The sequence below is a fragment of the Abramis brama genome (genome assembly GCF_963993115.1).
Source record: "Abramis brama genome assembly, chromosome: 17".
In the NCBI taxonomy this organism is placed as follows: Eukaryota; Metazoa; Chordata; class Actinopteri; order Cypriniformes; family Leuciscidae; genus Abramis; species Abramis brama.
In genome coordinates, this window is record NC_139979.1 from 31170441 (window position 1) to 31184037 (window position 13597).

Here is a 13597-nt window from a genome sequence, read left to right on the forward strand (position 1 = left end):
GCAGACTAACAGGTCTTTGAGGGTCAGAATTCTAGCTGATAGACAGGTGTTCAAATACTTATTTTCCTCACTGTATATGCATCTGTTGGTCTTTAGATGAAAAAAAAAAGCAGTTCAGACATTCTGGAAAAATATACATCATCGTGTTCCATAGAAGAAACTCTGGAAGCGTAGAAAATAAACCTGTGAAATTTAGAAAAACATAGCAGCAACGTTTTAAGTATTTTCTCCTTAAAACTGCAGTGAACCAAAGACAGTCTCAAAAACACGCTTTGAAATCGCTGGTGTTTCTGACGTCACAAACTACCTTGTAACCAATCAGATCAACGTGTGATCGTCAACCAGTGGATCTCTGAGCTGTGTGAGTGAGTGGAGACAGGGCTCATCTGCATATTTAAAGAACCTATTCATAGAATTCATAGGATTCACAGTTTATAGTATGCTAGCGGTACTAATAAAATGTCAAAGATCAGATTGTGCCATTTTTCCTGCAATTAGTGAAGTATTGCTATTCCTAGGTTTGTGAAGAGCCCTGTGACGCTCACTAGGACGTGTGCTTCATTATCTCATTCACCCCTTCAGTGCCCACACCAGATAAACATCACCTCCACTATATACTAACGTCACACAGCACGATTTACCCGAGCAGGACACATTCCTGCATTGTCTTTTATTGGCCCTGGAACAACATTCCCATGACACACAACAACCTCTTATATTGAGATGATGGTGCTCAGATAATCAGAGGGAAATTATGGTCTATAAATCTTCAACCAGCCAATCAGCAAATAATGCTGTTTTTAAACTTATTTTGCAATGCATAAGTAAGCTATGTTTTACGAATGTGTATGAACAGCAAAAAAATGCTTTTCTATTTTTTGTCTTGTTTCCAGTCCAAATATCTAAACATTCTTAAATCAAGATGCATTTACTTGACAAGTGAAATTACAAAAGATATTGTTTTTGCTTAAAAACAAGCAACATTATCTGAAATTTGGGTAAAAAAAATATTTACCACATTGGCAGATCATTTTGCTTGTTTTAAGCAAAAACTCAATTTAGATTTTTTTTTTTTTTCATTTTACTTAAATGGATCTTGATTAAAGAATTTGTACACATTTGGTATTAGATATTTATTCAGCATCATTACTCCAGTCTTCAGTGTCACATGATCCTTTAGAAATCATTCTAATATGATGATTTGATGCTCAAGAATAATTTATCATTATTAATGTTGAAAACAGGTGCACTGCTTCATATCTTTGTGGATACATTGATACATTTTTTCATGATTTTTTGATGAATAGAAAGTTGAAAAGAACAGCATTTGAAACAGAAATATTTTGTAAAAATTCAAACTTTTTACTGTCACCTTTAATCAATCGTCAACTTGTTCTTACAAAATAAGTAGTATTAATTACAAAATAATAGCATTAATTTAATAAATGAAAAAATGAAACCCCAAACTTTAGTGCGTATGCCAAACTCATCACAGTTCTTCAGGCGGTTCTCCTGTAGTGTGCTTTACTCTTCAAATCTTCAAACTATTGTAAACTTGTCTTTTTCAAGCCAACGGTCAAAGTTTATCCTGTTCAACGTTCCTTTTATAGACCACATTACACAATTTACATTATCCTCACATTTTATACAGAAAGATTGTGGTCAAATTAACCTGGTCCGCATATATTATGGTTGTTTTTATGGCCTGCGCCAAAACCATTTTTTGGATTATTAACATGCATATTGTCTATTTGTACCTCTCAGTGAGAGCAACATGAAGGTTTGTGAATTTCAGAGCATGAGCATCAGGTCCTAAAGTTCTTCAGACTGCTTTAAAAATCGTCAATAAATAACATTTTCTGTAGAAAAATGTGAGTGGTGTTTGCCAGTACAAAACTCACTGCCACAGTGCCAGGGTGTTGCTATGTGGTTGCTAAGCATTCTGAGTGGTTTCTAGGGTGTTGCTATGCAGATGCGAGATAAAGGTGTGTCATGTGCATTCCACTCAAAGCAAAGCACCCTGATGACATGCAGGCGTTTTTAAGGAAAAGTGTGTTCCCACCTGTCATCAGACATTGGCATCATGATGCGTTATTAAGCACGGTGAACTCTAGGCTTATTCAGGATGCTCTATGAATACATTTACTCGGTCACGTCTGGGAACGCAGTGTTTCCAGTCACTCGCTGCACCGCACACTCAAGAACTCTGACACCATTCCTAAGATAGACAGTGAGTCAAAGTACCGGTAACATGTTTTAAGAGTGCGTGGAATGATGTTCAATGTCCTTGTAATGAAGCATGATGGGTATTTACGACGCCAACAAAATCCCACAAAATACACAGGCCACTTCCTTCTCATATGCAGATCATTAGACTGTAGAACAAAACACAACTTCAAAGCTTTTTATTTAAAAAAAAAAACTTTAATATTTAGCATTTCCAGGCTATAAGAGCATGACACTGCGCTGATAAATTGGTCCGCTGTGTGTGTGTTCTGGAGCTCAGTTCATCACATCCGCATGTAGGCCACCTGATGAGAGAGGAGGAACAGACGAGGTTTAGAATACCATACTTGCGTTCTGCTGTTACGATACAGTACAGTATCCACACAGTGCATAAAGCATAGAGTATTTGGATGTCCTACTACATACTAAAATGTGCATTATAACTGGCATACTGTATCCCACAATGCAATGCACTCAACTAGACCTTACAATTGAAATGGAGTAAATATTAGCCATGTTTTTTTTTTAAATCCCTTTCTTAATTAATTATCTGAATTGACTACCAACTGCACTAAATTTGATTAAAAATGCAAAATAGTTCCACTCACTGAAGGTTGCAACGCATTACATTGTTTCACACAAAGAAATTGGTTCACATTTACAACCATACAAAGGTCTGATGTCGGTACAATTTTTTTGTAATGTTTTTGAAATAAGGCTGCAAAATGCAGAAAACAATAATATAGTGAAATATTATTACATTCTTTGATGAATGTAAAGTTCAAAAGAACAGGATTTATTTGAAAAAGAAATCTTTTGTAGCTTTAAAAAATTATTTACTGTCCCTTTTGATCAATTTAATGTTAAAAGTACTGAATAAAAGTATTGATTTCTTAAAAAAAATTAAAAAAAATAATCTCTCGTTTTGAACGATAGTGTATAAGCCAAAAAGTCCTCTATGATTTCTATGATTCATAAGCAGTGTTCCACAGCATTAGGCTGCAAGTTTAATCACTTCAAAAACGACATGGCAAATGACAGAAATTACTAAATCTGGGATCTTTCATTTACATAAAAAATACGAAAACTAAATAGATGACAAAAATGGCCATAATGTAAAACACGTGCCAAACAGAAAAGCGCAGCTTCGTGCCGGCCTCGAGTCCTGTGACGGACGATGTTGAACTCGCTCAAGGATTCGTCCCTCATGGCCATCAGTGCTTTACACTGCACATCATAAAACAGGCTGTCAAACCAGCAGCCTCTCAGTAAGATACATCAGAGCAAGAGGTGTGTGGGTGACCACAATCTTACGTCATAGAAAACTCATACACACTATCATTCAAACATCTGCGGTCCGTAAGTTTATTATCAAAAGTTACAGTAAAGATATTCATAATGCTCCACAACATTTATATTTCTAATAAATGCTGTTATTTTAAACTTTATTCATAAAAGAATCCTGACAAAAACAGCAAAACAAAAAACATCTAGTTTTCACAAAAATATGAAGCAGCACAACTGCACTGATAACTAAAATGTACATTTGGTGGTGTGGTGGAGTGGTGCTTGCAGTGGCAAAACTCAGCACTGAGCAGATGCTAACACAATTAACATGTTGTGATACCATGATATATGATACGTTCTAGATTGATTTACCATTATTTACCATGTTTGAAGCAAGATTTACTACGATTTACCACATTCTAGAATGATTGACTATGATTAGCATGTTGCTAGAATGATGCTAGCATAATTGGCATGTTTCTAACATGATGCTAGCATGATTCACATGTTGCATGTGTCACATGCAGCATGTTTTTAGCTAAATGCTAGAATGATTAGCATGTTGCTAGCATGATTAGCATATTGCTAGCATGATTAACCTGTTGCTAACATGTTTCTAACAAGATGCCAGCATGATTAACATGTTGCTAACATGATGCTAGCGTTTTTATAATTTTGCTAGGATTATTCTAGCATGATACTAGCACATTTTGACTTGCTTTTATCATGTTTAACCCTAAGCTAATTGCAATTAACATGTAGCTATTCACAGCTAGCATGTGTAACATGTTTGGAAGTCCTGTTTGCTAGCATGAGTCAAAAGAGTCAACCCCCATCTCTATATGTTACACAAGTATCTTGAGGCGCCGCCTCCTTTGCCGGCGACTCTGCTACCACTGTGCGTCTGAACGTTTGTGTTTTATGTGTTTTTTAGGTTCTTTGGAAGTCTTTTAATTCTGGATTATTAGCGTGATCGATTCCTGATGACATGATTATAGTTTCATTCAACAATCGTACCCGTGTTTGCCTTCTGTGGCTGTGGACATTGATTGTTTGGAAATCCGCACAAACATTCCAGGTGATGAGAGAGGTATACATTCCAGGTTCCTTGTCCCTATTCCCAAAAAAGCCAAGGTGTCCAACAACCTTGCTAACCTGAGGCCTATAGCTCCGACTTCGCACATTATGAAGTGTTTTGAGAGGGTTGTATTGGATCACCTGACTAGGCAGGTGTCTGCTTTTCAGGATCCTTTGCAATTTGCATATAGGAAGGGTGTGGGGGTAGATGATGCACCACTATTTATGGTTCATAATATTTACAGTCATCTCGAAACTACTTCCAGCTCTGTTAGGATCATGTTTTTTTTATTTGTTTGAGTGCTTTTAATACTATACAGCCACATATTTTAGCTAATAAATTAATTGATTTTAAATTGCACAATACAACCATTGCCTGGATTTTAGATGACCTTTTATCACGACCAGTTTGTTAGGCTTGGTAACAAACATTCTGATACCATTTTAACTAATACTGGAGCACAGCTTTATCTCCCTTGTAACAAGTTAGCTCAAAAGGGAAATATTAATAATAACTCATAATTATCAATTATGATTAATTATTAATATTTGGGTCAGTTAATTGGATTAACTTGAGGTAGCTAAATTCATATTACAATCAATTAATCAGTTCCAACGAACTCTTTTGATTATTCATTTATTCTAAGAAAAGCGTATCTTTCATGGCCACCGAAAAATAATTATTTCTTAGCATGTACAGCGCTTAGAGCATGTAACAAGATCAAGATCGTAAAATGGACCTTGTTGCAAGCAGAGAATCAGAACCAAATACATATTGTGCACAAGTTTTATTAACTAAAATCACAAACATAACTAAACTAAACAAAAATACATACATACATACATGCATAGGTAAAATGGTGAGTGATAGAATGGAACCGGAAGCAGGAAATGGAACTATGGAAAAGATCCATTTAACTATGAAAAGGTCTTGTGCAGTGGACACAATTCTTGAAGTTGTTGAAAATTTAAGTCGTTGATGGGTCCGTGAGTGTCAAATGTTACTGTACAAGTTGCAATCGTTTTCTTCTCCGCTGGATGGAGAAGATATGATAAACTTGCATGGTTATTTCGACGCTGTTCTCATGGCTGGAGGGCAGATTGTGGCCTGCCAGCCCTGGGCCGGAGAGAGCACACAGGGCAAATTATGGGAGTTGCGATGGACTTCTTATGCATTGAATGAAGACGTTGAACTCCTGAGGTTGGCCTTGATGCTGTTGTGGTTGAGAGAGTTCTCTCTCTCCTGAGTGAGCACATGGCTGGTTGTTAGTCGAGGCCTGCTGCCCTGGGGCCTACTGAGGCCACGCCGGACAGCACGGCACCCTGAACGTACCGAGAAGGCCAAGAGTTGATTGTTGTCTGTTCAGTAATGGTAAGGTTACACTTTTCTTCTGAGTTGAATTGAAGGAAAGACAGTCTGACTACTTTGGAAGAGTGAAAAGATAGCAGGCGGTGGTCATGGCCTGCTGGGGCCCTTGGTCATGGCCTGTCATTCCCATTGTGAGGTATGTTCTTACAGAGCCTGCCAGCCTCTTCAAATGTGGTAAACCACGCGTTTCTGTGAAATCCTCACTCAGAGCTACGAGTCGTCAAAGTTTGTCGCAATGTTAAGTCTAAGGGATTGCTTGCAATTTTTCACCTGCGGAGCAAACATCGTACCCCAGATCTCTTAGAAAAGATATAGCACACCTCTCCTAAATAGGCCGCACGATTTGACACCTCATTCATGGGTCTGTGACAAACGGTGCAGGAGGAGTAGCGCGCCAAGCTTTGTGTGGAATAATAATAAGTATGAGCAATAACAATAGTGATACCTTGCCTTTGGCAAGCACCACTAATAATAAGAAATGTTTCTTGAGCAGTAAATGAAGGATCACTGAAGGATCATGTGACACTGAAGATTGGAGTAATGATGCTGAAAATTCAGCTTTGATCACATGAATAAATTACATTTTAAATTGAAAACAGTTACTTTAAATGGTTTATAAATGAGAATATTTCACAATATTACTGTTACTGTATTTTTGTTAAAAAAATGATCAAAAACACACAAAAAAAAGTTACAAACAAATTAATTTAAATGGGACGCAAATCATAACAAATAACTCTGGAGCTGTGATTCTTTTAAATATTAGCTGGATTAACTTCCCTCTGAACACTGGGAAACATCTCTTCATGCAAACTGGTTCCACTCAAAGAGCTTTTTTTATCTATATAGGTCAGGTGTTTGTGTGTGAGTTGAAGGCGTTGAATGAACTGTATACAGCATTCCCAGAGGCACATATGTTTGATGTCTGCCTGCCACTTTATCATCACAGCACTACAAAAATTGGCAAGATGAGTGATAGTTTTCCACTTGATGGAGAAAGTTCAATGTCTCCAACAGCTACAGCAGAGAAAACACTTTGCTAGCCAGCGAAACAAGTTGATTATCTGAATTCAGATTAAACCATGGCAAAAGTAATCCCACAAAGTAGCTTGTTTAATGTAACGCTAAGCTTTAAATCACTATGCAAATTATCTGAGCTCAACAGGCTGACACTGAGTTTCTGAATATGAAGAGTGTTCCAAATTCTCCACTTATTAGGTACTATTTCAGCTAGGATGAGAAGATTGCTGCCTATATAGACAACCCATTCTCACTCCCAATGCGTCAAAAGCTGATGTATGGTCAAGCGTGTTTGTTTAGCATCACTATTAAGACGCTGGAGGTCGTCACTATAATCGATGAACTAGGAACTCGATTGCTTTCAATGACAAACTTTTGGTGTCAATATACACAGACGCAAAGGGCATGGGAATTTTATTGTCATGAAATTATATAATTTAATTGTATTTACAATACACTATTTAGACATTTTTAAGCAGCTAACATGACCCCTAAACCTAACCAGTTGTCAATATAAAATAATATAAAACACAGGCAGATGCAACAACAGTCACAATTTATTCAAAAATCACAAATGTTCCACATCTTCCGAGACCGAATGATTGATTTGTGTGAGGAACAAACCCAAAAGCGATCACTGTCTCCACACACAAATTTATTCAAAAATCACAAATGTTCCACATCTTCCGAGACCGAATGATTGATTTGCATGAGGAACAAACCCAAAAGCGATCATTGTCTCCACACGCTGTAACACTCAAATTGCAAACATTCAGATATTGCCGTATGATGAAGCATTACGTCAACTTGGCATTGTTGTGTCTCATGAATGATTGTGTGCCTCATGAATGATTGTGTGTCTCATGAATGATTGTGTGCCTCATGAATGATTGTGTGTCTCATGAATGATTGTGCTAAAGTTTGTATTTATCTTCTGAATGAGATATGACTGATTATGGAGTAAAACAAAGATATTGTATGGCTTCAGAAGACTAAGAATGCAACAGAGGTCTTTTGTAATACTTTCATTCTGCTCTTTGGTCAGTTTTGCAGTAAATACATATATAAACACATGGGAAATCAAGTTTAGGGTAGGGATTAGGTGCTCAAAGACATCTATAAGAGTAAATATATATATATAAAAACAAAATAATTTCTACTTTTACAAATGATGCAAATAATTAACTGAGTCTAAAGGTGCTTGAACCATGCTTCAGCTTTAGAAGCCTTTGTGAGTGAGAAAGGGTTGAGCCAAAAAAAAAAAAAAAACAATGTCCAAAACTCCACATGCCCCACATAATTATTACTCATTAAAAATGGTAGCAGACCCGTTCCCTCACAACTCAAGTGTTCCTGAACACTGCTTGTAAAATTCTCCTCTTTATCTGCTTTTTTTCTGTCAGAAATATAGACTCTTTTGCAGAGGATAAAGCTCCACCTCAGCATCAGCACTATTTTCCTCAATGGGTCAAGCCCTAAAACTCATCACAGTGAGTTTGGGGGGAAAAGACTGCCAAGAGACAGATGTTTTGTCTCCTTACTTTGAAGCAAATATGCTGAGGAAACAACAGTAACTGAGGCAAGCATTTCAAACAAGTTATCTGCCTGATTCAAATGCACGTCTGCTTCAAAGAGATGCCATATTTTGTTTTTATTCATTAGCATTCAAGGCATTTCAGCTTAAGCAATGCGGACGTGAGGTACTAACGTCAGCTTAGCCTAAGGCGGGCAATTAAAAATGTCATCAACTGAGGTGACGAGTAACTAAACTTTCACTTATTAGCTGCAAAGATTAAAAAAATAAACAAATGAATAGTCACATATAGTAAGAAGAGCCATGCTATTGTCACTGAAACTCATCCATAATTAATTCTGCTGTATCTGCCTGCATCCTTTAACACTGTAAATCACCAGCTGCTCCTTTCTAAAGTTGTGGTCATAATTATGGGCACCCCTGGTAAATATGATCAAAGATGGCTGTACAAATCAATCTGCATTGTTTATCATTTTGATCTTTCATTAAAAAAAAATTCGCAAAAATCTAACCTTTCATTAAAGTAAAATAATCAAAAGTGTGTGTGTGTGGGGGGGGGGGGGGGGAATCGCATTATTGGTGCTTTTCAACTGCATGGTACGGCTCGGCTCGGCTCAGCTTGCTTTTCCACTGCAATTTAGTACCGCTTCAAAGTGGGAGGGATTATAGACTGATCGTTATAGTTTCGCCGCCTCTACTGCTTTGACATCATCGTAAACGCGACACAAACAAACGCACAACACAGGAGCAATGGAGCATATCGATGGAATGGTGTTCTTGATTGTGGAGGTTTTTCACTGCAAGACGAAGAAGTTTGTTTGTTCGGGTTCGGTGTCTCGTGTCACAAATCCAAAGACGCTGGTAGTGACAATTCTCTCTGACCAATCAGTGATCGGTTTCACAGGAGTATAAATGTGAGTAAACACAAAGGCCAAATTCCCTTTATAATCCATCACAATGAGTTAAACCAAAGAATATAGTTCTAATGTGCATCAAAAGATTGTTGAGCTTCACAAAATAGAAAGTGGCTGTAAAAAGAAATAGCTATTGAGAATTCCCATTTCCATCATCACAGCAATTATTAAGAAGTTACAATCAACTAAAGATGTTATGAATCTGCCTGGAAGAGGACATGTGCCTATATTGTCTTAATGCACAGTGAGGAGGAAAGATTAAGTGGCCAAAGACTCTCCAAAGATCACAGATGGAGAATTGCTGAGATTAGTTGGGTCTTTGGGTCAGAAAGCCTAAAAAAAACAAAAAAAACACACCACTACATCATGTCTGGGAGGGTTTCAAGAGAAATCCTCCTCGCTCATCCAAAAACAAACTCCAGCATATTCAGTTGTCAGACATGACTGGAATTTCAAAAGGGATCAGATCCTATGGTCAAATGGAACTAAAACAGAGCTTTTTGGCAGCAAACCCACCAGATGTGTTTGGTGCAAACAGGGATGAAAAGTACCCCATGCCCACGGTTAAATATACCGTATTTAACTTTAATGTTATGGGCCTAATTTTTTTTGCTGGAGGTCCTAGACATCTTGTTCAGATACATGGTATCAGGGATTCTAGCAAATATCAACAGATATAAAATCAAAATCTGACGGCCTCTGCTAGAAATCGTAGAATGGGCCGTGGTTGGATCTTCCATCAAGACAATGATCCAAAACAAACATCAATATCAACGCAAAAATGTGTCACTGGGCACAAAATGAAGCTTCTGCCATGACCGTCCCATTTCCCTGACCTGAACCCTATAGAAAATGAGTGGAGTGAACTGAAGAGAAGAAGCACCAACATGGATCTAGGAATTTGAAGGATCTGGAGAGATTCTGTATGGAGGAATGGTCTCTGATCTGTTGTCAGGTGTTCTCCATACTCATCAGGCATTATAGGAGAAGACTCAGAGCTGTTCTCTTGGCAAAAGGAGATTGCAAAAAGTATTTAATAAAAGGGTGCCACTAATTATGGCCAATGTGTTTTGAAGAAAATAATTTATTTCATAACGTGATTTACCCCCATTTTTAATTCTTTAACTTGAATAAAGATTATTAGATTATTGTTAGATTTTTGCATGATTTTTTAGATGAAAGATCAAAAAGATAAACAATGCAGATTTATTTTTACAGCCATCTTTGATCATATGTACCGGGGGTGCCAATCATTCTGTCCTGCTCAATCGTTAACGGCCCAACCAAACGCTTAACTCATGTACAGCTCACGCTCACCAGTAAAACAATGTTCACTCCTATTCAAGCTGTTCATCTCTGTCTGGGATGCTAAGATTTCTTTACATATAAACTGATTAGGTTGTTGGTGAATTTGGGGGACACACGTGGAAATGTTTGTTTTTTAGTACACTTCACCAAACTCACACTACAAAAGAATCTTGAAATTATTACATTAGAACAAAATATATTTTGTTCTAATGTCAATAATCTATATGAATATGAGAACATATATATAACTAAATAAAACAAAAATCTCTTAAATATTTTCTTATTTTATTAAACATTAAGGTCTTGTGCACTCAACGAAACTGCTAACATTTCTATGATGCAATTTTTGCCGCGCGCACATTCACACTCTTGTGGAGAGTATAAACCAGGTATACAACTGCGTAAACAGCGTATACCGCTGCAAAGCTATTTTTAAAACGTCTTTTTACCCCTAAGCAAAGAATGAAAAAGAACTTTGCTGTGACTGAGTATATCACAAAATTATTCCACTCCCTTTCAATATCTTCTCCTCCTCCTTCGCTCTTAACTTTGATGTTTACTCTATGTATAAGGTTCATAACTTCATTATAACAATTGAAAAGAAGGTTCTCTGCGCTTCTGTAATCCACAAACAATCTGGTGCAACCAGGGCAGGACAAAACAAACCAGACAAAAGGAATCGCCGGTGCAGCACAGATGTCTACTAATTAAAACATTTGGGTGGCCAACGCCCCCTTTATCACACCTGTTGATGATCCTTATTAATGGCTTCATTGCTCATTCTCTCCAAGGACTCTGATGAAGATGTAACTTTACATCGAAACGTTAGTCATTTATTGTTATGCACCTTTAATAAATATTTTTATTAGTAGACATCTGTGCTGCACCGGCGATTCCTTTTGTCCGTCTTCATTATAACAATATTTGCACTCCATAACGTTAGACCTTTTGCTTAATTCACAAATTCTTGAACTATCACAAAGGGCACTCTGGGTTGAGCGGGCGGGATCTGTAGAAGGTCACTCTCTGCTCCTGAGGAAATATTACCGCTCAGCTCCGCTCACATGCTCTGCCTCAAAGCCAGATATTTCAGAGTACTTCAGTAGGAAGAGGTGTCTAAGTCACATAAATTAACCACTGGAGTACCTCAGGGTTCGGTGTTTGGCCCTTTCCTTTTCTCGATATGCACTACATCAATGCAATTTAACAACTTAACCAGAATTCCTTTACCCAAATCATTTAACAACAAATACACAACATCACTAAACTCTCTTTATAGAGTGCTGCTGGGATGATGTATTTTTTTTACCCAGAAACGAGTGAATTAGCACTTCCAGGTCCATCATCCAAAAGCCAATGTTTTTTTCAATGGGTGTTTGGTTAAATACCTGAAATAAGGTCTGTGGTTAACACAAGCTCAAGATATTTTGCCCCCTTGTGATTTTTACTTGTCTTGAAAAAGGAAGCTGCTAACAAGTGGCTAAATGGGACTACAGAGGTTGTTGGACATTAAACGTCATCACGCCAGACAGGTAAACTCATCTACACAACAGTTGCTTTCGCAGTCAATCACAATCACACTCTTGCAAACTATTCTAACTCAAACTTTCAGGGAAATTGTTTTTTAAAGACTGAAAGAGCTGTCAGAATCTTAATGGTGGTGACATTGAAATCATGCAACCGTGATGTAGTTCGTTTATAGCCTACATTTAGCTTTTTACTTCTGCCGAATAGATTTAGGCTACAAAATTCATAAAAGCTGTGTTCATTTGTTAAGATCATGATGAACAAAACGTGTAAGAATAATAAAGTCTTATAGCTAAAATTAAGCTCTGCGACCTATAAGCCAAAAGCCAATGGAAAAATCCTATTGTTTTCTTTCTTCTCCATTGAACCAGGGTGATGCAAACTTACAGACTACAAAATACATCATCACTGCAGATATTTCATTTATTGTGTCACACACCTACAGTACATTGCTACGCTAGTCTGTACTTTTCTAGGCAATTTTGGGACTTTGTAGTGTGTTTCTCATTACTGTCTCTTAAGGATGAATAGCTTTTTTGAGAGTCCTCTATTTGACGTCGCTTTGGATATAAGCATCTGCTAAATGTAATGTAAAGAAGGAGTCAGAGATAATGAACTATAATGACTAAGCAGTCCAGTATGACTAAGTATGTGACCTGATATGAGTTCATGCAGCGTAGGAATGCTGGCAGCCTGAAGGTGCTGGACATCAGAAGCTTCTGGAGCTCCTCGCATGAGCTCTGAGGGAGGGGGAGAGGGTGCACGCTAATGTCCTTCTCCCAGACATCCACAACACTAGAACAAGAGAAAGAGAGAGAGAGAGAGAGAGAGAGAGAGAGAGAGAGAGAGAGAGAGAGAGAGAGAGAGAGAGAGAGAGAGAGAGAGAGAGAGAGAGAGAGAGAGAGAGAGAGAGAGAGAGAGAGAGAGAGAGAGAGAGAGAGAGAGAGAGAGAGAGAGAGAGAGAGAGAGAGAGAGAGGTTTACAAAACTTTTGTAATCTTAATAATCTTCAACAATTCACATTATATATACCGTATGAAAAAAAAAAATAATAATAAAAAAATTAGAAAATAAATACATTTCCAAAACAAGATGTCCATCAGAAACAACACACAAAATATCATTAACACACCACAGATCATTGAAACCCATCTCATTATTTACAAGACTATAGTATGCAAATTATATTTTTAGTCTACCAGCTACTAATTTCATAAACATCACTTCAACATTAATACTATTAAGGTGTAATCCTTGATTTTTCCTGGTTTTCCATATTGCCAATTTCGTGGTTCCTATTAAATAATTTAACACACATCTTCCTTCTTTTTGAAAA

At 37.3% G+C, this 13597-nt stretch overlaps 1 protein-coding gene across 2 annotated transcripts in view; it reads right to left on the reverse strand.

Moving 5' to 3' along the window:
• Positions 1-2389: 2389 nt before the first annotated feature.
• The window catches only part of ube3d (ubiquitin protein ligase E3D), a 31723-nt gene continuing 20515 nt past the window's right edge, over positions 2390-13597 (reverse strand). For both annotated transcript variants that reach the window (XM_084090114.1, XM_084090113.1), the window contains exons 9-10: positions 12919-13057; positions 2390-2531 (exon numbers count right to left, since the gene is read on the reverse strand). In XM_084090114.1, coding sequence (XP_083946240.1) covers positions 2511-2531; positions 12919-13057 — 160 coding nt within the window. In that variant the 3' untranslated portion in view covers positions 2390-2510. The remainder of the gene's footprint in view (positions 2532-12918; positions 13058-13597) is intronic.